This window comes from Equus przewalskii, chromosome 1 (assembly GCF_037783145.1).
Source record: "Equus przewalskii isolate Varuska chromosome 1, EquPr2, whole genome shotgun sequence".
Lineage (NCBI taxonomy): Eukaryota > Metazoa > Chordata > Mammalia > Perissodactyla > Equidae > Equus > Equus przewalskii.
This window is the reverse complement of record NC_091831.1, coordinates 82,805,162-82,832,735: the sequence shown is the minus strand read 5'-3', so window position 1 is coordinate 82,832,735 and position 27,574 is coordinate 82,805,162. Positions and strand designations below refer to the sequence as shown.

General features: G+C 41.1%; 1 protein-coding gene across 37 annotated transcripts in view; it reads right to left on the bottom strand.

The window, feature by feature from the left end:
* PTPN20 (protein tyrosine phosphatase non-receptor type 20) overlaps positions 1–27,574 on the bottom strand; it is a 113,158-nt gene that overhangs the window by 31,692 nt on the left and 53,892 nt on the right. For 29 of the 37 annotated variants that reach the window (XM_070615900.1, XM_070616008.1, XM_070615888.1 and 26 more), the window contains 2 exons: positions 8,767–8,915; positions 5,897–5,987 (listed from right to left, as the gene is read on the bottom strand). In XM_070615900.1, coding sequence (XP_070472001.1) covers positions 5,897–5,987; positions 8,767–8,915 — 240 coding nt within the window. The remainder of the gene's footprint in view (positions 1–5,896; positions 5,988–8,766; positions 8,916–27,574) is intronic. The other 8 variants (XM_070616081.1, XM_070616065.1, XM_070616108.1 and 5 more) reach the window with 1 other exon arrangement.

The window sequence follows — 27,574 nt, the reverse complement described above, 5'->3', positions numbered from 1 at the left end:
GGACCAGGATCAGTGCTGGGCACCCACAAACAGATCACTACAGCCACGACTACTGTTGTTACTGTTCTTATCATTGGCGGTGGTGGTAATGATAGAAACAAACAGCGAGCTCACTAAAGTGTGGACGCTTGCTGAATCTCTCCCTTAGAGAGCTGGTGTTTTTCAGCCGTCTGTATTATAATGGTAAACTGTACAAAATATAAAAAGTGTAATATACCTTTTGCACTCACTCACAAACCACCTTCTGTAACAGTGCACTGAGGTACAATTGTCACACATGCACACCCATGAAACCATCACTACAATAGGGTAAGTGAACATCTCCGTCACGGCTAAAATGTCGTCTTGCCCCTCGGTAATCTCCTTCTTGCTCCACTCCTGCCCTCAAGGTAACCACTGATAAACTTATGTCAATACGAATTGGTGTGAATTTTCTAGAATTTTCCATAAATGGAAGGATACAGCGTATCAGTTTGCTAGGGCTCCTACAACAAAATACCACAGGCTGTGTGTGGTTTAAACAGAAGTTCATCTTCACAGTTCTGGAGGCCGGAAGTCTAAGATCCACGTGTCGGCAGGTGTGGTTTCTTCTGAGGCCGCTCTCCTTGGCTTGCAGAGGGCTGCCTTCCTGCTATGTCCTCAGGTGGCCTCACTTTTTCTCTGTGCCCATGCACCCCTGATGTCCTGTGAGTGTCCTAATCTCCTTTCCGTATAAGAATACCAGCCAGATCAGATCGGATCAGGGCCTAACCAAAGGGCCTCGTTTTATCTTAATTGCCTCTCTAGAGGCCCTGTCTCCAAACACAGTCACTTTATGAGGTCCTGGAGGTTAGGACTTCAACATATGAATTTTGGGGGACACAATTCAGTCTATAATGTAGAGTATATACTTTTTTGATTAGCTTTTTTCACTCCACATAATCATTTCGAGATTCATCCATGTTTTTGAATGTATCATTAGTTTGCTATTTTTTATTGCTGAGTAGTATTCCATTCCAGGAGGAAAGACCTAGCCACTCACTTCCAAAAAACTGGCCACGAAAACCCTATGAATAGCAGCAGAGCATGGCCTGATATGGCACTGGAAGACAAGATGATGGTGCAAAACAGACCAGGCAGGGTTCTGCTCTGTTACACGTAGGGTCGCTAGGAGTCGGAATCAACTTAGCGACACTACAAGACAAGTATTCCATTATGAGGGCTTGCCACAATTTGTTCATCCACTCTCCTATTGATAGACACTAGGTTGTTTTCAGTTTTTGACTACAGCAAATGAAACTGATACACACAATCATATAAACTTTTCATGAAGACATATGCTTCAATTTCTCTTAGGTAAATACACAGGGTTGAGTCATGTAGTAGGTATATGCTTAATCTTATAAGAAAGCGTTAAACTGGGGCTGGCCCAGAGGTGTAGTGGGTAAGTTCGCGTCCTCCAGTTCAGCAGCCCGTGGTTCACCAGTTCAGATCCTGGGCACAGACCTACACACGGCTTATCAAGCCATGCTGTGGCAGGTGTTCCACATATAAAATAGAGGAAGATGGATACAGATGTTAGCTCAGGGCCAATCTTCCTCAGCAAAAAGAGGAGGATTGGTGGCAGACATTAACTCAGGGCTAATCTTCCTTGGGGGAAAAAAAAGTGTTAAACTCTCTTTCAGTAGTGGGTTTGGAATAATATCTTATTATAGTGTTAATCTGCATTATCTTAATTAATGATGTTGAGTGTCTTTTCACATATTTGTCACCCATATATTTTCTTTGTTGAAGTGGCTCATCAAATCTTTTGTTCAATTATTGTTGGGTTATTTGTCCTTTCATCAAATTATAGGAATTCTTTATATATTCTAAATACAAGTCCTTTGTCAGGTAAAGGTTTTGAATGTATTTTTCTCCCATTTTGTTGCTTACCTTTTCATTTTCCTAAGCGTGCTTTGAAGAGCAATGTATTTTGTAATTTGATGAAGGCCAATTTGTTTTTTCTTTCATAGTTTGGGATTTTGTATCCTATTAAGAAAAACTTTGCCAAACCCAAAGAGACTAAAATTTTCTCCTAAGCTTTAACTCTCATATTTAGGCCTCTATTTTGAGTTAATTTTTGTATATGGTGTGAGGTAAGGGTCACATCTCCTCTTTTGGTATATAATTCATTTTTTGGTATATGAATATGCAATTGTCCAGAACCACTTTTGAAAGATTATCCTTTCCTTATTGACTTGCATCCTTGAAGTCAGATATTACCACCTGCTCTACCCTCCTTACATGACCATAGAGAGCACTCAATGAGTTATGTGTAAACATGCTCTGAAAAGTGGAAAACTAATAGAAATCTCAGTCACCATCATTATTAGTTAGTTCTGAGTGTATCTTGATTCAGGGAGCTTATTCTCTCATCTGTGAAATAGGAATAACAATATCTGACTGGTCTACTTCAGAGGGATTTTATTAAGATTTATTCATTTTAAAATGTTTTGTAAATTGTAAATTGCTTTAGAAATGCAAGATATTGTCTTTATACCTGAAAAATCTCTGCCTTACATCATGAGGCCCATTCTCACTTTGCACAGTAGTACAGGGCTATAAACACAACTGTGCAAGCCAAAGCTGTGCAAAAGCTTCACAATCAATAGGACAAGTTAGCATTATTCCATAACCCTTAAAAGTTTTCGCTAAAACATTAGAAACCCTTTTACTGTTGGTTATAAATGTATAAAGAAGTGGAAAAATGGCAAGACTAATATTTATTTAGAGCACTGTAATTTAAAACATTAGAAACACTGAGAATTAGAGCACTTAATTTGTAAAGAAAACTTATCAAGAGTAATTTGGGGGCTGGCCCAGTGGCACAGTGGTTAAGTTTGCACGTTCTGCTTTTCGGTGACCTGGGGTTCACCAGTTCAGATCCCGGGTGCGGACATGGCACCGCTTGGCAAAAGCCATGCAGTGGTAGGCATCCCACATATAAAATAGAGGAAGATGGGCACAGATGTTAGCTCAGGGCCAGTCTTCATCAGCAAAAGAGGAGGATTAGCAGTAGTTAGCTCTGGGCTAATCTTCCTCAAAAAAAAAAGAGTACTTTGAACAATGTTTGCCTCTTTCTGATCGTATAACTCACAAGACAGTGAGCATCTTCTCTATGCCTATCATACTCCCTTCCAAGTTTGGATCAGTTTCCACCATGTTATCCTCTGCACTTAGGATGTTGTGGAACAGGTCCAAGAGTTCCTTTAATGTGAAGTTTTTTGCTAGCATCACTTCCTGTAGGACACCTTTATCCTTTCTGTCACAAACACTTCCCTCATCTATGTCGATAAATTCCCCTTCAGCAAGTTCTTCTGGCTTCATTTCTGGAATCTCTTGAATGGTGGCAGTGTTAGCCTTTTCCTGGTCAGGTAGTTCTTTTATAACTCTATTTACACTCTACTAGCATTTCACTCCCAGCATTATCACTTTTCCTTTCTTTTCTGCAATTTCATCTTTGTTGGCCAATCCCTTCTTCTGATTATCCATTTTGTTATGTGTGTTTATCACTGAAAGATAAGCAGCAGCACAACTACATGCTTTGCTGTCTGTGTGTGTAACAGGCAGAGAGTGACCACCTGCAGACATACGTGAAAAGAGGTGACATGATTACTCACTGATCTGAAGCACGTCTGTTATTTACATAGCGATGTAGGAACTGAAGAGCTGGAAGTGAAGTTCGTACCTTATGCAATTATTCAGTTAATATATCATGATTATGGAATCTGAATTGTGTTGTTGAAGGACTGGTGTTATGTAACTAAACCCTGTGCATCTTGGGGCCATGAAGGATTGCCTGTACTTGCAGCGTCCTGAGACGTGTGAATTCCCCCATTCAGTGTTTTCAGCATTTGAAGAGGAGGGAAAATAATTATTTCTCTGGCTTTCTTGACGTGATTCTTTAGGAACCTTCTATATTCATTCAAGAAATGTGTATTGAAGAAATCAAAGAAACTTTCTGTTATTGTCAATCAAGTAGGCTTATTTTAGATTAAATTAGAATGTGGTATGAGGTAGATAAATTAGTTGACTTTAAAACAGCACTTGGTTGAATAATAGTTGATTTCTTTTAAGAGAAAAACAAAAAGTTTTACATGATTTTCCTTAACCATTTAACATTACCTTTTCACATCTTTGCATATCTTTAGTTGTCAGTCTTCTTATCCCAGAATAAAAAGTTCAAGCCAGATCAAATGTTAAACGTACCCCATATCCTAAAGCGAGTTTCTTACAATCTGGAGAGGTGCATTTTAAAGGCCTGTTTGCACTCAGTCTCCCTAAGGGCTCACCGCACACGTACGGACAGGAATTACATAATTGAGACCTTTGACCTCTTGGAGGTGCACCAAATTGTTGGTGTTCTCTCTTAAAATATCTAATAGTGGTTCATTACCCTGACTTCAGGATAGCCATCAATGCAGCTCCATACACTCCGCCCACAGAAGACAGTAGGATAAGTTATTCTCGCTATCACGGGAAGGTACTCATCACTTCTATAGTCATAAAGTTATTTTAGATCTGAATGAACCAACTAAACACAAAGGTATTTAGCCAATGATGCAGTCACTGTGTTCTGCTCTGACTTTTATGATAACCCAAAAAAGTCTAGCGAGGGAAACAGATAATTAAAATACAGTTTGGTAAGTGAGGGAGGGGAGTGATAAGATGGTATGGAATCATCAGAGAAATGCCAAACCTAGCTTTGAGAGAACAAAGAAAGTCCGACCGAGCTGTCTCTGAAAGACAGCAGGAACTGCCTCAGCAAAGAAGGGAGGAGGGATGGGTCTTGTAAGAACCACAGGTTCAAGGGCCTGGAGACGAGAGAAAGAGAATGATGAATTCCAGAAACCGGAAGTTCCGTGGGAGAGCTGAGGCTGGAGAGGTGAAACCTATGCCATGCTAAAGAACTTACCACAACACTCACAGAAAGCCAAGAAGAGCTTTAAAAGCAGAGTAACGCGCTCTGACTTCATTTGAGGAACGTCCTCTCAGTAGGTGCTGTGAGCAGACAGGAATGGAGGCAGCGAAGAGGACAGAGACCAGCTGAGAGATGAAACTGGCTCAATCTCAGTCAGCAGCAGGGGAACTGAGAGACGGGGGAAGATTCTAGAGGTACTAAGGAAGTAGAATCAAAGGACTTTGTGGCCATTTTTGGATATTGCAGGTGACTCAAAGTTTTCTGCTTGGACAACTGAGTGGAAGGTCAAGTGGGAGGAAAAATAACGGTAATTAAACTTGGAAAAAATTGGCTTTGAAAGGAGCGAGGCATAGAATGAGATTTCCTGCCTAAAATGAAGATGGTGTTGTGTTTTGTTTCTGCTCTTCAGACGGCCTGGGACAGATAAATCCTGTGATAACTGGGGCAGGGTAGGGGGGACATGGCACTGACATCACCCAGCATAGCAAGGTGTAGGGACCTCTGGAGATAAGCAAAGGGCAACCTCCTGTTGGAGGGAAGATCAACAGCTTGACTGTCCAGGACACAGGATATAAATAGCCCAAATTGTGCCTGTGTTTCTAAGCAAAATAGCCAGAGAAGGCGGTCAGCGCATGGGGTACCAAAAGTGACAGCTATCTCAGACTACCAGACTTTCTGTGTAAATGGTTCATGAGAAGCAGCAACGCATACGGAGGCTGGAGGACCGCTGTAAATAACCCCGGGACAGCGGCTGGAAGATGGACCTGGAACGGAAGCCTTGACTTTCACCACATTCTCCATGTCCAAGAATGCACCCAGGCCACCTGCTGCCAGCTCCCAGAGCGCCTCATCACGGTCACAGGTCAAAATGCTTTAATTCCAAAAGCCATACAACCCACTTTTTATCTTTTCCCAAATGTAAACAGGAAATAATCAAAACCATTTTTAGCTTACATGGAAGAACATCTCGGTATCTGTTTTTGTCTCTGTTGCGTGGTTCAGACCCAGAGTTGAACTCACCAGGTAGGTTCTTAAATTCTAAAGCCTTTAAAAGGTAAGAAATATAAGTCATGTACTTACTATAACAAAAGACAAAGAAAAAGAAAAAACCCTGCCTTTGGTTAGTGTTCATGATCCTTAAACCCCTTTATGTCATGACTTGATGTTAAGTAAGCTGTGTAAATGGAGAAGTCAGAGCCGCATTTAGAAAGTACTCTATGAAATAGCTCAAATTTGAGATGTCAGTCAACATGCTGCTTGATAAGGAAATGTTAAATTCTCTGGAGATACTTTTTCCCTTGAACTTCAATATTTTTCCTTTTTCATAAAAAAAGCCAATACTGAATATTTACTTCTTAGGATCTATCCCTAAATCTATCATTTTATAAAGAAAAATAATAAATAATAGCAACAAAAATATATAAACAAAAAATATAAACAGTCTAACAATTTACTTCTTGCCCCATGAAGAAATTATAGCTAGGATACCAATTAAAGAATTCTTCCTTTCAAACAAATTTCTTTAAGGTCTGGCCTGTGGCTGAGTGGTTAAAGTTCTGTGCACTCTGCTTTAGCAGCCCAGGTTCATGGGTTCAGATCCCAGGTGCAGACCTACTCCACTCATCAGCTATGCTATGGAGGCATCTCACATACAAAGTAAAGGAAGACTGGCACAGATGTTAGCTCAGGGCTAATCTTCCTCAAGCAAAAAAAGAGGAGGATTGGCAACAAATGTTAGCTCAGGGCAAATCTTCCTCTCCAAAAAAAAAAAAAGAAAGAAAGAAAGAAGGAAAAGAAAAATTTATTTACCAAGTGTGAATTCAACAAACATTTAGTATGTACTCGGCACTGTTCCAGACATTGGAATACAGAGATGAGTCTGAAAATGGCCTCATCCTGAAGGAGTTAAGGGAGCAGGGAGAGAGGCAGACATGGTCAACATACAGAGATACTGGTGTAAATGACAGCACTATACTGTACCTAAAGGGATGGGAAGGAGAGCCCCTAGAAAGGAGGCAACACCTGAACTGGGCCCTCCTGAGTCAAAAGAAGTTTTGAAACACCAAAGTCTGTGTGTGGAAGGAAAGAAGAGCGAAGGTGGCTGGGTATCACTCCAGGTAGGAGGACAGGAATAAAGGCGCGGGGCATACATGTCCTCCTAGGGGCCTGGTCAATAATGTGGTAACGAGGACACAGAGAACATGATCTAGACCAAAGGGAAACTAAAGCTACCTAGGAAGGCCTTGTTTCACATACAAAGAAAGTGAGATGCCCCCAGTCCTACTCTTCTAGAAAATGTGTGCATAAAGCCACGAGTCACCTCTTTTTGAAAGCTCTTCAGTAACTCTTGGGCAGCCAGCTTGGCGCCACCAGTCTTTAAATAGATGTTGGCAACTACTGCCACGTGGAATGAGAAGTCAGTGAAGGTTTAAGCAGTAGGATAATATGATCAGGTTTTTACCTTTTGAATCTCTCTGCAAACCAATTCTAAAATTAACCTGGAAAAAACATCTGTAGGAAGAACCAGAATAACTTTGTAAAAGAAGAGTAATGAGGGGACACTAGTCTTACACGATGGTAAAAGATAATATAAACCCGCATTAATTAAGAATTTTGTACCAGAACATGAATAAACAAATCACTGGGAAAAGTCCAAGAATAAATTAACACACATGAATGCTTCAGAATATGATTCAGTGGCATTTGACATCACTGGAGTTTGAAGAGGATCTTAGAACAATTGGACAGCTATATAATGCGGGGTCCTACCAAATACCTTATAACAAATTAACTTCTAGCTGGACCAAAGATTTACAGATTAAAAAGTCATGAAAGTATTATTAAAAACACATGAAATAATTATTATGATCCTTGAATGAATGGGGCATTCCAAAAGGAGACACAAAACCCTCAAGCCCCAAAAGAAAAGATTACCATATTTGATCACTAAAAATTAGTTATTTCTTCTTAGTAAACATGTGTGTGCACAAAGTGAAAAAAGTCACCATATATTACACACATCAAAGGGGTACTTTCTTCATTATATAAAGAGTTATTAATTGATAAGAAAAAGAATAAACAGAAAATGGAGCAAAGACTTGGAACTAGCAGTTCACTGAAAACAAATACAAAAGGCTTAAAAACATAAGGAAGGCTATTTCTTTGTTCTCAAAGAAAGAAAAGCCAATTAGATCACCAACAAGAAGTCACTTGTCACTTAAGAGATGAGGAAAGATCCAAAAATTTGATAGCACAAAACACTGGTTGTCTGCCCAGGAATTTGTCCTAAAGAAGACTGGCACGTGCACACAGGCCTGTGAAGAGGGGTACCCTTCTTGCTGTTGACGATAGCAAAGCCTAGAACACTGGAGATGCCCGTCAGAGGTGGCCACTTAAGGGAGGAAAGGCCTTTGTGCAGGTGAGTAACTGCCATGCCGTACTTAAGTGAGTGGATAGAGTTCCATGTCCTGATAATATATTTGGAAATTACTTTTTATGTGGAAAAACATTTTTTAAAGCAAAGAAAGGGAAGAATAGTGAGTAAAGTACTGCCAACAATTTTTCTGGAAGTTTACATGACAAACTTAATAGTGGAAAGGGGGCCTAGGAAGTCAAGGGAGAAAAAGAGAGACTTACTCCATTTTATAACCTTTTATGTTACTTGACTTTTTTACTATATACACACACCTATTACTTTAAAAACAAATTTAATATTTAAAAACAAAAACAATGTATTCAATCTAAAAAAAAATAAAAGAAACCCTCTGGTAATAATGTGGGAACAGAAATCACATACAGACTTTTGTTAAGACCAAAATGTTTACCATGAATTCCTGGGTGATTTCATTGTCTGCTCTTTTTTCCTCGAGCATTTTAAAAGTTTCCTTGATGGTTGATTGCTCATCAAAACTGGACACTAATGGTCGAACCTGAGCCAACTCAGCTAGCTCCATCTCAGAAACAATTTTTACACCTAAGAAAGAGAAAAATTCATCTGTAAGTTACTTGTATACATGAAGGGAGGATTTACTTTTGTTGTTGCGTTCTCTTAAGTAAAGGCAGAGCCATCTAAGGATTAACGGAACTTTATTTTTCTAGAGGTGGAGTCTTATTTTGGAAAAAAAGTGTCCCTGTTTTGGAAAAATCATGACTATGTACGTTGAAATTACACAAAACCCACTATTCTTGAGAAAACTGCCAAGTGCTATAAATATAAGGGAAGCAGGAGACTGAGAAGCCTTGTTTATAATGTGAACTGGGTACAGGTACTGAACTGTGACACGGCGAGCGTGCACAAGACTCGGGCAGGAAAAGCCAGAACTGCCACCCTCCCTGGGACAGGTGTCTGTAAGTCCCTGCAGTCTGAGATGAGAGCATGTGGAGAGTCGAACACACTTAGTCTAAAACAGATCAAGCACTCACCCACACTCATACACACACACATATGCACTCATACACACACACACACTCATACACACACACTCATACACACATGCACTCATACACACACTCATACACACACACATACGCACTCATACACACACGCACTCATACACACACATACACACACATGCACTCACACACACACACACTCACCACTCACACACACACTCATACACACACGCACTCATACACACACAGGCACTCATACACACACACATGCACTCATACACACACACTCATACACACACACTCATACACACATGCACTCATACACACACTCATACACACACACATACGCACTCATACACACACGCACTCATACACACACATGCACTCACACACACACACACACACTCACCACTCACACACACTCATACACACACGCACTCATACACACACAGGCACTCATACACACACACATGCACTCATACACATCACACACACACTTCAAGGACTGAGAGGATCTATATGCTGTAATTAATAAGATTTAAAAATAGATATATACAATGCATATATTGACACATATAAAATAATATAAAACAATATACAGTTATACACTTATAACCAATAATAACAGAAGACAATACATTCTATTTAATAGCACACATGGAATTTTTTTTTTAAAATGATGATTTTTTAGGTGTTGTTGACAGTCTAGATTCCAAATATGTGAAATTTTACAGATCATGTCCACTGGCCAAAATGTAACAAATCTAGAAGTCATTATTAAAAGAATATTTTAAAAATTTCAGACTTTCGAGATGAAATGCTGGAGTGAAACCAGTTCTCAAAAATCTCTTTCCAAAGCCAAATAATATCAACAAAAATTGAGTTAATACCAGCAAAGACACGCGAGAAGCAATCAGGCAAAAGAACAGGCACAACAAAGAGATGGAAGTTCCCAAGACTCTGCATGACCTTGGGAAACTCATCTTGTCTTGGAACCCTACTATACCCAAAAGCTCTCTGTAGGGGTGGGACAGAGGGACTACTGGTTGGGAGAGACAGTCACAGAAATCCTACCATTTCTCACAAATATCTCCAACCTTCATATGAGAGGAAGTCTAGGAAGCCAGAAGAGGACATGAACTACCCACAAGAGTAGAAGCCATTTCGATCACTTCTGATCCCCAGTAGGAAAACCCTTAGAACTTTTCCACTGTGTTCCACTCTTGCTGAACAAAACACTGAGAGAAGGCAGAGAGGAAAGGAAAGGAAAGTTAGAACGACTGTAATGGACACTGATGTTGACTCCCCATCATGGATTCTACCCTCATGGGTAGTTAAAGCCATTTGTGATTATTCTACAGCAATTCCCCAGCCAGTGAATAATTCAGCAATAGTTGGTGATTTGGGCCAATGGGAAGCAAGGAGAAGTTTACCAGGGCTCATGGGAAAGAGAAGCAAGCCTCTCTCTCACCTCCACCCCTGCCCTGACATAAACCCAGAAGCATAAGGCCCCGGTTATCAGAATCAGCCCTACTGTGACCCTAAAAGGAATGAGCTGAGTATAGCAAATATGAAAAAACATGAAGAACCTAGGTTCCTGATGACATCACTGAGCAACTGATCACAGTGAACCTGGAGTACTTCTGCCTCTGGACTTCCATACGGGAGAAAATAGATTTCTTTCCTGTTAACATCATTTTGAATTTGGTTTCTTTTTATTGCGGCCTGGTCCAAGAATTCCAGCAAGGTGTATAGGGCAGCCTTCGGCTACAGATAACAGCAATCATTACAGAAAGGGAATTTTACAGAAATCCAGTTTACAGAAAAGGATTTTATCTAGCTGTTTGGTGCTGACAACATCACTGGGAAAGTTTGAAGAGCAGGTGCTTCCCCCACTATGATCCCAAAATAACACAGCAGAATGGTCTGCCAAGAAAAGTGCTACCTTTGCTGCAATGAGGAATCTGAGGGAGCTAGACACCACTGCCCTAACCAGTGGTTCCTGGATGACATCACTTTAGCAATCATGGAGGAATCAGAAAGTCACCAGAACTGTTGGCTGGACTAACGGACCACCTTAGCTATAATGAGGCACCAGGAACGCCATGCCTGTGACAGTGTGTACCAGCAACATGGATGCTTCTCTACACACTTAAGTCTCAGCTAAGGGCATGTGATTGGCCTAACCCACTCTAGCTACAAGGATGTCCAGGAAATATAATTTTTATTTTTCCCGCCTGGGCCATACAGGCAGGCACACTAGGAGGAGGATGTGATTGACTTTGAGTAAGATGATCTGTAATATCTGCCACACAAACACCCCCTTGGGCTTTCTGCTCCTTTCCCCCAACGATTCAGCACACTTGTCATTGTCCCCAGGCAAATCCAGCCCTCAAAGTGTAGTTTATAAAGGAAGAGAACTAGACTCAAATCAAATGGAATAAGAGTCAAGAAGAATTCACTCACATTCAGTTAAAAAGATCCAAGAGACGCAGAGCTATCCATGTTAGTTGACAAGATGGAAATAAAACATGAGATGCAGAAAAAGAAGAATAATGAAATATAATACGTAAAACATTTTTAATACACTATGAGTCAAACATAACCTAAATTGTAGCTCCATCATCTGTAGGAAGAAGTAATAAGAATATGAATTATTTTCAATAATAAAAATATCTCAAAAAGTGAGATAAAACAACAGAATGAGGTGAAAAATAAGTTTATAGGCCTAAGAAAATAAGGCCAAAAGTACATGATTATAGAGCTAATAATTAAATCAAACACTGCAAGAAACAAAGCAGACAGTTGAAAACGAACTGGTTCTTGGATAAAGACATGGATACATACATCAATGAGGAGAAGAAGAGGTTAAAAAACAAAAGCTAATGCACAGAAGGACCGCATCAGAAGCTCAGGAGAGAAACTGGAGACAAGGGGAGGAACTGAAGAACTCCGCCCTCGTGGTGCAAGCTTGCAGAGGGGAGCAGCAGCTTCTGCAGGAAAGGTATGAAGCCCGCCCGGCTCCTTTCTCCCTCTCTCCCCTAAGGATTAAAAGCATAGGAAGTTGGGAAAAGGGCAGCAAACTCTAATCCCCTCAAGACACAGGATAAGACCCACTAACACTGGAGATAGCGAGAGGAGGAAAGCATCCTGGGGTCAGACCATAACACATCCCCCACCCCTGAAGAAAGGGCAGGATAACTGAGACCCAGGGACACAGCATCTGCCTGAGACTCAGGGCGAACAAGGACAACAGAGGATGCCATTCCCACCCCCAACCACGTTAGCAAGCAGCCAAATTACAAATGAGAGCACTCCACTGCTGGGGAATGGACAAGATCACAGAGAGGAACCTTCTCTGAGGTGCAGGCACAATGGGGGGAGCTAGTGCAGGGGGAAGGGCAGACACCGAGGTCAACCCTCGGCACGCCCTTTTCCACTCCAAGCACAAGGTAACAACATAGGCACGTGAAGCTGGCAGTGCACTGAGAGCAACCACAGCAACACCAAAACCCAAACTGTCCAATCCTCACAAACCAACTCAGCTCCTCACGCTGAAGCTCCCAAAGGAAGAGGCACGTCCATCCCTATCCACCTCAGTCTCCAGAACATGAGATCTGCAGGCTGCAACCAAAAAACTATACAGTGACAGAGACGGAAGACAAAGGAAAAATAAAACAAAACTGTCAAGAGACAAAGCAATCAACAGAAGTAGACAGAGATATGACATAAATGTTAAAACTCTCAGACAATGAATTTAAAATAACTAAAAGCGATGCTGAAAGTTTAGTGGAAATAGTAGACAACATGCATGAACAAATAGGGGATTTCACCAGAGAGATGGAAAGCATAAGAATCAAGCAGAAATGCTAAAAACGAAAAATACTGTAATGGAAATAATGCCATCAATGGGCTCAATAGGCTTGATGTAGGCAAGAACAGAATCAGAAAACTTAAAAATAGGTCACTAGGCATTACTCAAACTGAAAGAGAGAAAAGAGTGGGGGTAGGAGTGGGAGGGACACAGAAGAGACCATCCCAAAGCTACTTACCGGCCAGTATCAAACAGACCACATCATTCCTGTAAGTGGAATCCCGAGACAGAAGAGAGAGACAGAACTGGGCAGAAGAGATGTTTGAAATGATAATGGCTGGGAATTTTCCAAAATGAATGAAAGGCACCAAGCCGCCTCAGAGCCAAAAGCTCATCATAGACAACACAAGACAGAAGACGACCCAGAATCCTATAACCAACAAAAACATCTTTCCAAAAAATGGAGAAATAAACATTTCTACAGACAAACAAATACTGAGAGAGCTCATTAGCAGCAAACTTGCACTACAAGAAATGTTCAAGGAAGATCTTCAGGCAGAACAAATATATTCCATAAATGTATTTAAATATAAAAGTCTCTTTTTTATTAATTTCACTTCTCTGGAGAATAACTGGCTACCTAAAACAAAAATAATGAATACGCATTTCATGCTTATTATGTAAAATTAAAATGTTGGCAATAATTTCACAAAAGATGGTCAGGAGAAATTAGGAAGACACTATAAGGTCCTCACACCACATGTGAAGTGATATAATGTTATTTGCAGATAGAAAAGACATACTGTAAGAAATTAAAGATGCATATTGTAAATCCTAGGATAACCAAGAAAACGCTTGTTTGGTTTTTCATTTTCTTTCTTTCCTTGTTGTTTTTGGTGAGGAAGATTGGCCATGAGCTAATATCTATTGCCATTCTTCCTCTTTTTGCTTGAGAAGACTGGCCCTGGGCTAACATCTGTGCCAATCTTCCTCTGTTTCATATGTGGGATGCCGCCACAGCATGGCTTGATGAGCAGTGTGTAGGTCCATGCCTGGGATCCGAACTGGCGAACCCCAGGCTGCTGAAGTGGAGCATGCAAACTTAACCACTATGCCACTGGGCCTGCCCTAAGAAAATATTTTTAAAAGAGATATAGGAGGTCGGCCCAGTGGCGTAGTAGTTAAATTCATGCCTTCCGCTTCAGAGGCCCAGGGTTCACATGTTCGGATCCCAGGCACAGAGCTAGCACCCCTCATCAAGCCATGCTGTGGCAGTGTCCCATATAAAATAGAGGAAGACTGGCACAGACGTTAGTTCAGTGATGATATTCCTCAAGCAAAAAGAGGAAGATTGGCAATAGATGCTCACTCAGGGCCAATCTTCTTCATCAGAAAAAAAAGAGGTATAAATAATAAGCCAATTGGGAACATAAAATGGAATCACAAAATAATCCAAGAGAAGGCAGAAAAATGGGGAAAATGATAAAGAATAGAAGGAATAAATAGAAAACAATTAGCAAGATGGTCGAGTTCAATCTAAGATGGTAGATATAAATGCAAACAGTCTACATACACCAATTAAAGGACAGAGATTGGGAGACTGGGTGAAAAAGCAAGGCCCAACTATAAAATGCCCTCGAGAAACCACTTTACATACAAAACACTGGCAAGTTAAAAGTAAAAGAATAGAAAAATACATACCATGGGAACACTCATCAAAAGAAAGTGGAGTGGCTACAGTAACATCTGAGAACATCTCGACAACAAAGTAGCCTTCAGACCGAGAACGCTACCAAGGACAGAAAGGTCATTAGCAGGCGAGGGAAGGATGAATAAGCAGGGCAAGAGGGATTCTAGGGCAGCGAAACTATTCTGCTTGACACTATGATGGTGGATACATGTCATTACACAACATTTTGTCCAAACCCACAGCATGTACAACACCAACATGAGCCCTCATGTAAACCATGGGCTCCGAGTGAAGACGTGTCACGCAGGCCCACCAAGTGTCACAAATATACCCCTCCAGTGGGGGATGCTGGCAGTGGGGGAGGCCGTGCATGTGTGGGGCAGGGGGCACATGGGAAATCTCAGTACCTTCCACTCAGTTTTGCTGTGAACATAAAACTGCTCTAAAAAATAAAATCTATTTTTACAAAAGATCATTACTAATGAAACAGGGATAAATTCACAGAGAAGACATAACAATGCTAAGTGTGTATGCTCCTAAAAGAATTTTGAAATAACATGAAGTAAAAACTGATAGCGCTGAAGGGAGAAACAGAAAAATTCACAATTATAATTGAAGACGTCAATACTCTTCGCTCAGGAATCACTGGAACAAGTACAGAGAAAATCAGTAAGGACACAAAAGAACTGGACAACAGTTTGACCTAAGTGACCTTTATAAAACAGGCCTTCCAACAACAGAATAAAAATTCTTCTCAAGTGCACATGGAACCTTACCCAGATAGACCCTATACTAGGCCAAAACTCAAACCTTAATAAATTTAAAAGAATTGACATAAAGCATGCCCTTGGGGGCTAGCCCCAATGGTCTACTGGTTAAGTTTGGCGTGCTCTGCTTCAGCAGCCCAGGTTTGGTTCCCGGGCACGGACCTACACCGCTTGTTTGTCAGTGACCATGCTACGGTGGTGCTCACATTCGAAAAAAATTTAAAAAGAGGAAGATTGGCAGTAGATATTAGCAGGCAGTGGATATTAGCTCAGGGTGAATCTTCCTCAGCAAAAAATAAAAAAATAAAGAATGCCCCTGGACCATAATGGTATTAACTAAACATCAATATTTGGAAAGTAAAAAACATACTTCTAAGTAACCCAGGAATCAAAGAAGGAGTCACAAGAGAAATTAAAGAACATTTTTAAAAAAGAGACTTCATTGTTTGGAACAGATTTATATTTACAAAAATTTAGTAGATAATACAGAGAATTCCCATACATCTGTTGCTACAGTTTCCTGTATTCTTAACGTCTTACATTAGGATGGTCCATTTGTTCCAGTTAATGAACCAATATTAATACATTATCGTTAACTAAAGTCCACTCTTCATTCAGATTCCTTCAGTTTTCCTCACCATCTTTTACTGGTCCAGGATCCCATCTAGATTCCACAGTACTTTTAGCTCTCCCGTCTCCTTAGGTTCTTCTTGTCTGTGATGCAGTCTCAGACTTTCCCTGTGTTTGACAACTTTGACAGTTTGAGGAGGGCTGATCGGATATATTCCAGGATGCCCTGCTATTGGAATTTGATGTTTTTCCCACCATTAGCCTGGGGTTATGGGTTTTGGGGGAGGTCACAGAGGAAAGTGCCATATTCATCACATCATGTCAAGGGTACAAACTTGTCAACATGATTTGTGACTGCTGATGCTGGCCTCGAACCCCGGCTGCAGCTGTGCGTCAGGCTCCTCACAACACAGTTCTTCTCTATGTGCAGACCCTTTCCACGCTGTACTCTGGAGGAAAATCACTGTGAGCCCACACTTGAGGGTGGGAGTAGAGCTCCCACTCCTTTAGAGTGGAGAATCCCCATCATTTATTTGGAATTCTTCTGCAGGGGAGATTTGTCTCTTCTCCCCATCTATTATTCTATCCAATAATGTACTGATATCAGTATGAACTCACAGATATGTATTTTATACTTTGGGTTATAATCCAAGCCTACATTGTATTGTTGCTCCAATTCTTCCAGCTTTGGCCACTGAGAATGAGAAACATTTGGAACTAAATGTCAATAAAAACATGCAAAAGTCTGGAATGCTGCTAAAGCAGTATCCACAGGAAGACTTGTTGTCTTATATTAGGAAAGAAGAAAGAACTCATATCAACGAAGAAATCAATGAAATTGAAAACAATAGGGAAAATAAATGACACTAAAAGCTAGTTCTTAGAAAGGATCAATAAAATTGATAAATCTCAAACCAAACTGGTCAAGAAACAAAGAGAAAAAACACAGTTTACCAAATCAAGAATAGAAGAGACGGCACCAATTCAGACATTACAAAGTTAATAAGGAAATATTAGGAATAACTCCATTTCCATAAATTAGACAACTGATATGAATGGGACAAATGCATTTAAAGACACAAACTGCCAAAGCTCATTAAAGAAAGAGCTAACCTAACATTCCTATATCAATTAAAGACATTGAACACTGTTATGGGCTGAACCGCATCTCCTCAAAATTGTATATGTTGAAGTCCTAACCTCAGTACAGTAGAATCTGACTGTATTCGGAGATAGGGTCTTTAAAGGGGTAATTACGTTAAAATGAGGTTATTAGGGTGTGCCCTGACCCAATATGACCAGAGTCCCTGTGAGGAGAGGAGATTAGGACACAAATACACATGGAGGAAAGACCACTGAAGATTTAAGGAGAAGAGACCACCTATAAGCCAAGGACAGAGGCCTCGGAAGAAACCAAAACTGCTCAAACCTTGATCTTGGACTTCTAGCCTCCAGAAATGTGAGAAAATAAATTTCTGCTGTGTAAGCTACCCAGTTACGGAAGCCCTAGAAAATGAATACAAATATGTATTTTAAAACCTCACAAACACACTCTAGAACCAGATGGCTTCACTGGTGACTTCTACCAAACATTTAAGGGAGACATAACAGCAATTTTGTACAAACTCTTCCAGAATATAAAAGAGGAGGGAACACGTCCCAGCTCATTTTATGAGGACAGCATTACTCTGATACTCAAACCAGAAAAAGCCATCACAGAAAAGATAACTACAGATCAACGTCTATCATGAACACAAATGCAAAAACCCTCAGCAAAATACTAGCAAATCAAATCAAGCTACATATTAAAAGGGTAATACACCACGCTGGGCTTATCCCAGGAATGCAAAGCAGGGTTAACATTTGAAAATCAACCATAGTAACTCACTACCTGCAGAGAAAAGAGAAAAAACTATATGATCATCTCAGTAGATGCAGAAAAAGCACTGCACAAAATTCAACATGAATTCATGATAAAAACGCTCAGCAAACTAAAAGTAGGGAGAATTTCCTCAATCTGATAAAAGGAATCCACAAAAATCCTACAGTTAACATTATATTTAACGATAAAAAACAGAATGCTTTCCCTAACATGGAATCCACTTGTGTATTCTTATTCAACCTCCCAGCAAAGGTCCTAGCTAGTGCAATAAGTTAAGAAAAAGACATGAAAGGCATACACATTGGAAACGTAGAAAAGCAAAACTTACTTCACAGACAATGTGAGTGTCTACATAGGAAAATTCCAAAAAAGAAACATATAAAAACACTCCCAGAATTAACAGTGAATTTAACAACGTAAAAAGACAGGAGGGCAATATCCAAAAAACAATCATATTTCTATATACCAGCAATGAACAAGGGAAGTTAAAGTATTTTTTAAAAGTCCCATTGACAATAGCACCAAGACATATGAAATACTGAGATAAAAATCTAACAAAATACGTACAAGATCTGTACATTTAAAACTACAAAACACTAAATACCAAGGAAAGAAATCAAAGTACACCTAAACAGAGAAAGGAAAGCTTCCATCAGGGGACACGACAATGATCCCATCGAGATACATGCGGGGAACGCCACCAGGCCATTCTGGGCTCCTCAAGCTACTGAATTAACGGGCAAAGGGGGTTACTGTAATGCTTGATGTGGCTGACTCTAAATTTCAATGGGAAATTGGGTCTCTGCTGAACAATAGGAGTAAGAAAGAGCGTGTCTAGAACGCAGGTGAGCTTCTAGAGGACTCCCAGGTGATTAAAGTGAATGGAAAACTACAACAATGTAATTTAGGCACGCCTGCTCTTAGCCCAGACCCTTCTGGAATGAAGGTTTGTGTCACTACCAGACAAGGAACAACGAGCAACTGAGGTGCTTACTGAGATCAATGAGAATATGAAAGGGGTAGGAGAAGGGAGTTACAGACGCCAGATACAACCATGTGACAGGCTGCACAAACGAGCATGTAATAGTTACAAGTATTTCTTCCCTTTTCTATATGAATATTGATATGTATATGTATCAGATAAAATATGCATACATAGCAGATATTCATATACATTCATATATATATATACACACACACACACACACACACACCCCAGATCTTTTTATTTTCTTTCACAGGATATTGAAGGGGAGTGTGAATCAGCTGAAGAAGAAAGACCATCACTCAAAGACAAAAAAAGAGACTTTGCATCTTCCTTTGGGACAGGGTGAGTGTGTGTTTCCAGTTGCACGCAGGATAATTGTTACTATCACAGATGGAAGCATAATTTTGTTTTTATTTGGAGATTAAGTGCAGTTTAAAGAGATGTGTCTGGGTGCCAAGTTGACAAGGGATGAACCGTGGTGACTTTGCAATAGTCAACACGGCTAGGCTAAGCTACTTTTCCCAGACCTCCATTTCCTGAATGTTTCCAGTCAAGAAGGTCCACGAGAGAGGCTCTTGTGTGAGATGCAGAAGGAGAACGGGAAATAACAGCCATTTTGCAGACTGGACACACTGTGGCTGATCTTCTGACTCACCTCATTCTTTACACAGAGAGAAGAACTTAATGTCATAAAAACGCCAATCCTTCCCAAATAAATAGACATGTCATGCCACTCTAGTCTGAATTTCACAGTGGTTTCCACGGGAATGAACAAAATAATTTAAAATTACATAGCAATAACTTGCCCAAATAGCCTACAAATATTTATTTATTTATTTATTTATTTTAAGGTTTTTTTTTCCTTTTTCTCCCCAAAGCCCCCCGGTACATAGGTGTACATTCTTCGTTGTGGGTCCTTCTAGTTGTGGCATGTGGGACGCTGCCTCAGCGTGGTTTGATGAGCAGTGCCATGTCCGCGCCCAGGATTCGAACCAACGAAACACTGGGCCGCCTGCAGCAGAGCGCACGAACTTAATCACTCGGCCACCGGGCCAGCCCCAGCCTACAAATATTTATTTTTAAAAAATCAGGGGGAGGATTTGCCTTTTTAGATATTGCTTAGAACTATGATAATCAAAACAGAATAAAATGTCCACAGGAACAAAAAAGTCAATCAGGGAAAAAGTGTGGGGAAGAGAAAGGGATCTAAACACTTTGGGGAACTTAATATGTGATAAAAGCATATTTAAGTTCAGTTGTGAAAGGTGGTTTATTTAGTGAATGGCGCTGGTATAACCGTCTGCTTTTCTACACTTCTCCATATTTAGCAATTAACTGCAGATGGATTAGTGATCCAAGCAACGTGAGTAAATGAATGAATGAATGAAAATTCTGGGGAAAAATCAGGAGAGTATTTGTATAGTCTTCCAGTAAAGAAGATCTTTTTAAACATTCTAGAAACCCAGAATGTTTTTGAAGGTTTCCCCTCTTAAGGTATGGAGCGGGAGCAGAATTTAAAATATATTTGTCAGACAGGCAAGGTGTTAAGATTTCAAACATGTGAGAGTTCCTATAAATTAATAAGAAAAAATGGGCAAAGGATATAAATATGCAAATGAAAGAAGATGCTAACAAACATAAAACAAGATACTTGCTCTCAGTAGCAATCAGGACAAGGTGAATTAGAGTAATAAGGAAGTGTTACTTTCATACATCAAATTGGCAGACATTAGAGAGTTATCTAGTGACGATAAGAATGTGGGAAATTGGGGCTGGCCTGGTGGCACAGCGGTTAAGTTCGCACGTTCCGCTTCTCAGCAGCCTGGGGGTTCACCAGCTCGAATCCTGGGTGTGGACATGGCACTGCTTGGCTTGCCATGCTGTGGTAGGTGTCCCACATATAAAGTAGAGGAAGATGGGCACGGATGTTAGCTCAAGGCCTGGCTTCCTCAGCAAAAAAGAGGAGGGTGGGCAGCAGATGTTAGCTCAGGGTTAATCTTCCTCAAAAAAAAAAAAAAAAAGAATGTGTGAAATAGGACGCTTCCAAACAGCTACAGCAAGAATAAATTGCTCTAACCTTCTGGAAAGAAATCTGATGTTACCTATTAAAATATAAGTTGAACATATACTTTGACTTAGTCATGCTACTTCAGGGAATCTAACCCAAATAAAAGCACCAGTACCTAGGAAATGATGTGTGGAAGAACATACAGTGCAGGTGAGCAATGGGGAAAAGCCACATGGAGAATGGCTCAGTTTATTACAGGATTTCTACAAAATAGAATATTAGGCAGCCATTAATGTCATGTTAGAGTATGTGTTAACCTATATACATGATATAGTTTAAGTTTAAAAAAATAAGCTTGCAGAGTAACGTATAGCACAATTTTTATTTAAGCTTTAAACAGAAAATCTATGTTTTTATATCCTTATGTGTTCAGAGAGAAACTATCAATATTGGTTACCTCTGAGTCAAGATTTCTGATGATGGGAAGAAATTACTAACTTTTTCTTTATATTTCCTTGCATTGATTTTTAATAATATAATAAGCATATATTAAGTATGTAGTTTAAATTTTTTTTAATTGGGACTTTTAAAATATTTTATCAAGGATTGAGTAGGTGAAAAGTAATAGTTAAATATCTTTAAGGTATAAAAATAACAACAATCCAAATTAAAAGAGAACATTACTGGAGGGCGAGCACAGGGGGTGAAGGGGAGCACCTACGTGGTGACAGACAAGAAATAATGTACAACTGGAATTTCACAATGATGTACACTGTTATGAATCTCAATTAAAAAAATAAAAATAAAATATAAGAGAGCATTACCATTGCCTCTGATGTCCCCACTTGCCCCCCACCCACTCGCTCCCTCGGGAATAACCACTCTTCTGGGTTGTGTTATCATTCCCTTGATCTTGTCTTGTTTTGTTGACCACATATGCTCTTTTGCATATTTTGCAAATTTATGTAGATAGAATCATATTTTCTTTCAAATCTTGGCTTTTATGCTGATTTTACATCTAGATGAGTTTGTTCATTTTCAAATTAAATGAATATACTACAACTAATGCATCTATTCCTGCATGAAGGACATCCGAGTTGTTTACACTTTAAGGCCATTACAAACAAGGGCAGGATGAAGACCTTTGCATACATCTTCTGGAGCAAAAGGGAAAGCTTTCTCTAAGCTAACAACTAGGAAAGGAACTGCTAAGGCACAGGGTGCACGCGTATTAGAAAATGCCAAGCTGTCTTCCATTGTGCCCCGTACTCACCAATGTTGACTACCATCACGTTTTTAAATTTTTCACAATCTAATCAGTGTAAATTGTTCTTCCACTGTCGTTCAATTTTCACTTCCCTGATTCAAAGTTAGGTTGCACGTCTTTTCATATTTCCTCTTCGGTGAAGTGCCTGTTGATGTCTGTCTTGGTCAGCTCCGGCTGCTATAACAAATGGCCGCAGACTAGGCAGGTCAGACAGCAAACATTTATTTCTCACAGTTCTGGAGGCTTGAAGTCTAAGGTCAGGACACCAACATGGTCGGGTTCTTGGTGAATGGCCTCTTCCTGGTTTACAGATGGCTGCTTCCTTGCTGTACCTTCACATGGTGGAAAGAGAGAGCTCTAGTTCCCTCGTCCCTTATAAGGGCACCAATCCCGGCACAAGGGCTCCACCTTCATGACCTCATTCACACTCAATCACCTCCCAAAGGCGCCACCTCCAAATGCCTTCACACGAATTTGAGGGGGACACATTCAGTCCATAGCACTCCCCCTGGGCCCCCAAAGTTTATGTCTTTCTCACATGCAAAATACCTTCATTCCACCTCAACAGCCCCAGAAGTCTTAACTTGTTCAGCATCAGCTCTCAAGTCTAGAACCCAAAGTCTCATCTAACTATCACCTAAGGCAGATGCGGGTGAGACTGGAGGGATGCCTCGTCCTGGGGCAAAAGTCCTCTCCAGCTGTGGAACCAGATAACTCATGGGTTTCCAAAGATACAACAGTGGGACAGGCAAGGATAAACATTCCAATTTCAAAAGGGGAAATGGGAAGAGAAGGTGATTGATCCCGAGTAAGTCCAAAGCCCAGCAGAGCAAACTCCATCAAACCTTAGGACTCAAGAACAACCCTCTTTGACTCGATTCTCTGCCCTCCAGTCTCACTAGGGCAGAGGCCCGTCCCTAGGACTCCCTGGGGCAGCAGTCCCACCTCCGTAGCTCTGCTGGGCAGTGGTGTTGGTCCTGCCACCATGGCTCTGGGCAGCCCCGCTGCACCCCACACCCCACAACAGTACACTCTGGGCCTGAGGTGGGAGTGGCAGCCCCAATGGTCTCTGATTCACCCTGGCAGTCATTCTTTCTGGCCCTTGAAGAATAGCGCCTGGCTTCCTGTTGAGATGGCTGATCAGGTCCCTGGCTCATACCCATACTAATACCCCTATCAAACAGGCCACACTTCTCAAGTTCTCTTTTCTTGCCATATGGATCAGCTGAGAATTTTCCAAATCTTTAAGTTCTGGTTCCTTTTTGCTTAACAATTCCATCTTCAATTCATTTCTCTCTTTTCACATTTTACTATAAACAGCTGGGGGAACCAAGCCACTGATTCAATTTGCCAGAAATTCCCTCACAAGTTCTGTCTTCCACAGACACTAGAAGACAAGCACGATTCAGCCAAGGCCTCTGTCACCTTATAGTAAGGACCAGCTTTCTCCACTGCCGTATAACACGTTCCCCACTTCCATCTGAGACTTCATCGGCCCTATTTCTGTCAACATTCTTAACATGATTACTCACCTCTTCTCTAAGAAGATGGACGCTTTCTCCACAGCTTTCCTCTTTCTCTTTTTGAGCTCTCACCAGAATCACCTTAAAAGTCTCTGCATGACAATATCAGCTTTTTCCAGCATGCGCCTCAAAACTCTCCCAGCCTCTCCCCATCACCCAGCTCCACCGCTGCTCCCACAGGCTCAGGCGTCTGTCGCCGCCGCACCCACTTCTCAGCACTAATTTCTGTCTTAGTCACGCTGCTGTAACAGACACCACAGACTGGGGGCTTCAGGAACAGACACATTTCTCACAGCTCTGGAGCCTAGAAGTCAGAGATCAGGGTATCAGCACGGCCGGGCTCCTGGTGAGAAGCCTCTCCCTGATCTATAGATGGCCGCTTTCTTGCTACATCCCCACATGGTGGAGGGAGCAAGCTCTGCTCCCCTCGCCCTCTCATAAGGGCACCACTTACTTGCGTTAGGAAGGCTCCACCCCCATGACCTCATTCAAACTCAGTCACCTCCCAAAGGCCCTGTCTCCAAATGCCACCACTTTGGGGATTAGGATTTCCGTGTACGGATTTTGGGGTGGCAGAAAAGCACAGTCCACAGCAACGTTTCTGCCCAGTTTTCTCTTGAGTTGTTTGTCTTTTACTTATTAATTTGCAGTTCTTTCTATTTTCTGGTCATTAATCCTCTGTTAATGCAGATCTCAGTAACAGACCCCAGAGGAGCCCAACCATCACCCTAAAGGAAAATGAAAAGCAGGGAGCTGCGAAAGAAGAGCAGCTGCTGTCTGCTTCCCCCGAGACCAGGCCTTGCTTCTAAGAGCTGGGCCACTGCGTGCTCCTGATGTACAGAAGCAAATGTCATTTGCCACCAACACTAGTTGTCACTAGGGGACCATACAAAGCCATACAAAACCATCTAGTTCTCATATCTAAACACAGACAGAACTCAAAAGAATAACCCTAGATATACCAACTGCAAGTTTCTTGTTCTTCTGTCACTCAGAATGTCACCTCTTTTCCTTTAAAACCCCTCAAAACCACTTGCTTGGCTGGCACTGATCTGAGACCACGGGCTTCCTGCTGCTGCTACAGCAGTAGCAGCTTCAATAAAGCTTTCCTTCTTTCTTTCAACTCAATCTAAGAACACGCCCAAAGACTTAGTTCCACGGACGTTTATCACATCAGCGTACAATATAATAATATTTTAACAAGAACTACCCAAGGTGAACAACAAGAAGAGACTGACTATATAGATAATTGTGCAGTCATACCATGGAATATTATTTGGCTTCTAAAAACTGTAGTGTAAATATATGCTTACTAAAAAGATATATTTACAAATGAATATGCTCTTGTTTTTATTCTAAAAATACATTTACATTCAAAATTCCACTTCTGCCTAAAATGTAGAAAGTTTGTATGAGCACTACTCATACACTAACAGCATATAGAAGTAAAAAAAAAAACAAAATAAAATTTTCAAACCCATCAGAGAGCTCTGGTTGCAGGGCAAGCAAGCAGTCTGAAAACTAAGGAAAGACAGGCTCCTCTAAGGAGAGACAGGTCACGAACACTGGCTCACTCATGGCAGCTGGTGGGAGAAAGATGTCAGACACTATACAAGTGAGAAAGCAGTATTCCGATGAAAAGCTGAATATATTGCTGAAGGCTGAAGGGGGGCTAGTGTGAAAGTATAGCTCCTCAGGAAGCCACAGATGCAAAGAGAGTATACACCCCTCGCAGACTCAACAGACCTGGAGCAAGTGCTCAGAAGGAGGACTGGAGACAGGGTGGGAAATGGAAGGAATCCTCCCTTCAGTGGTGTGGGCGCGGAGCAGAGAGCCACTGCCCCTGTGGTGAGTGCACGAAGCCCCACTTGGACCCACCTCTGGCATGGAACAGAAGTCTAACTGCAGGGGAATAGCAGCCGAGCTTGCTGTGCACAGGTGAAGACCCACGTCAGTCAGGAAAAGGGCAACAGAAAAATCCTCTACTCCTGGAGGAGGGGCAGGAAACAGTGAGCTCAGGATCCTTACCAATCCTATTCTGAGTCTCCTACCTCTAGGTGAGGGACAGGAACCCTCTCCCACAGTAGACCTGCTGCAAATAGAAGGCAGAGTGAGGAGGCCAGAGAGGAGGGCAGCATCACAGGAACCAGGGACAGAGGACCTGCCTGAGGCTGAGACTGGGTCAGGACAACAGAGAGCTGCCCTGCTCTCCTCTCCAGGCTGGCAAGCTCCAGTCTCCTGCTGGAGAAGGCACGAGTGTGGAGAAGACCCCTTCTAAAGCATGGGCACAGGGGGAAGGCTAAAGCCAAGGACAGAACTGGGATGTTAAGAGAAACTCTCTAGCGCTCCAGCTGCCACCCTAAGCACAAGCTAAATCTTGAGGGATTATAAGTCAATGGGTCACCGTAGGTAATGACAGTGACACAAAACCAAAATCCAACTCACGTCCTAATCATGCTAAATCAAGAACCAATACCAATGGCCTAGCAGAGGAACAGGTATGACTATTTCCAGGCATAAATTCTATTTACCTCAATCTCTACTTTTCTATGCCCGACACCAACACTCTATCAAAACTTACAAGACACACAAAGAAGCAGCAGCAGCGACAACAAAAATCACTGTCAAAAAACAAAGCAATCAACAGAAAAAACTCAGAAATTACCCATCTGTTAGATTTATCAGAGAGGGAATTTTAAATAACTATGATTAATATGTTCAAGCTCTTGTGTAAAAGGTGAACAAAAATGCATGAACAGCTGAGGAATTTGAACGGAGACAGAAACCATAAGATAACGTCAAATGGATGCGTTAACAATAAAAACACTGTAAAGAGCTACAGAATGCTTTCAATGGTCTATTAGTAGACGCAACACAGCCCAGGGAAGAGTCAATCAGTGAAGACGGGTTGATAAAAATTACCTTAACTGAAACACAAAGAGAAAAAGGGGCTATGAGGGAAAAAAGTAAAAAGCCTATTGTTACAGCGTGTTTGGATAACGGTTTGACAGTGACATACTTATGAGTCAGAAATACACTTACGACTTATGACTCCCACTCCTACATATTCACCTTAAAGAAATGGAAACTTAGGTTTATACAAAACCAGGATGTGAATGTTTGCAGTGCTTTTATCCATAACTGCCCAAATCTGGAAACAGTCTGAATGTCCCTCAGCTGGTGAATGGAGAAACAAACTGGTGTAGCCACACAATGGAATACTGTTCGGCAAACAAGATTAAATACTGATAAACAGAATGGTGTGGATGAATGCCAACAGCACTACACTAAGTGAAAGAAGCTGGACTCAAAAGGGAACAAATTTATGCTCCCATTATAAGACACCTTGGAAAAGACAAAAGTAGAGAGAACAGAAATGGTATGGGTTGGCAGGTGCTGGTGGAGGGGTTAGAAGTTGACTGCAAAAGAGCACAGAGATAGCGGAGGGGTGAAGGAGACGCAGTGCATCCGGATGGCACTGGAAGTCCTTGGTCTAACCTCACAGAACTGTAGCTAGAAAGGGTGAACTTTACCATATGTAAGATATACTTCAATATTTTAAGAGTAATTTTCTTGTAAACTCTTTCTGTGTGAGACCTGTATTTTAATATTTCACAGGGTGATATTGCCTTAATTAGATTTGACATTTTTCAAATTAAAAAAAGTCCCTAGAGAAGATGATTCTGGCACGTGACAGGAGGTTGAAATGGGGGATCTCTAAGGTCCTCTCT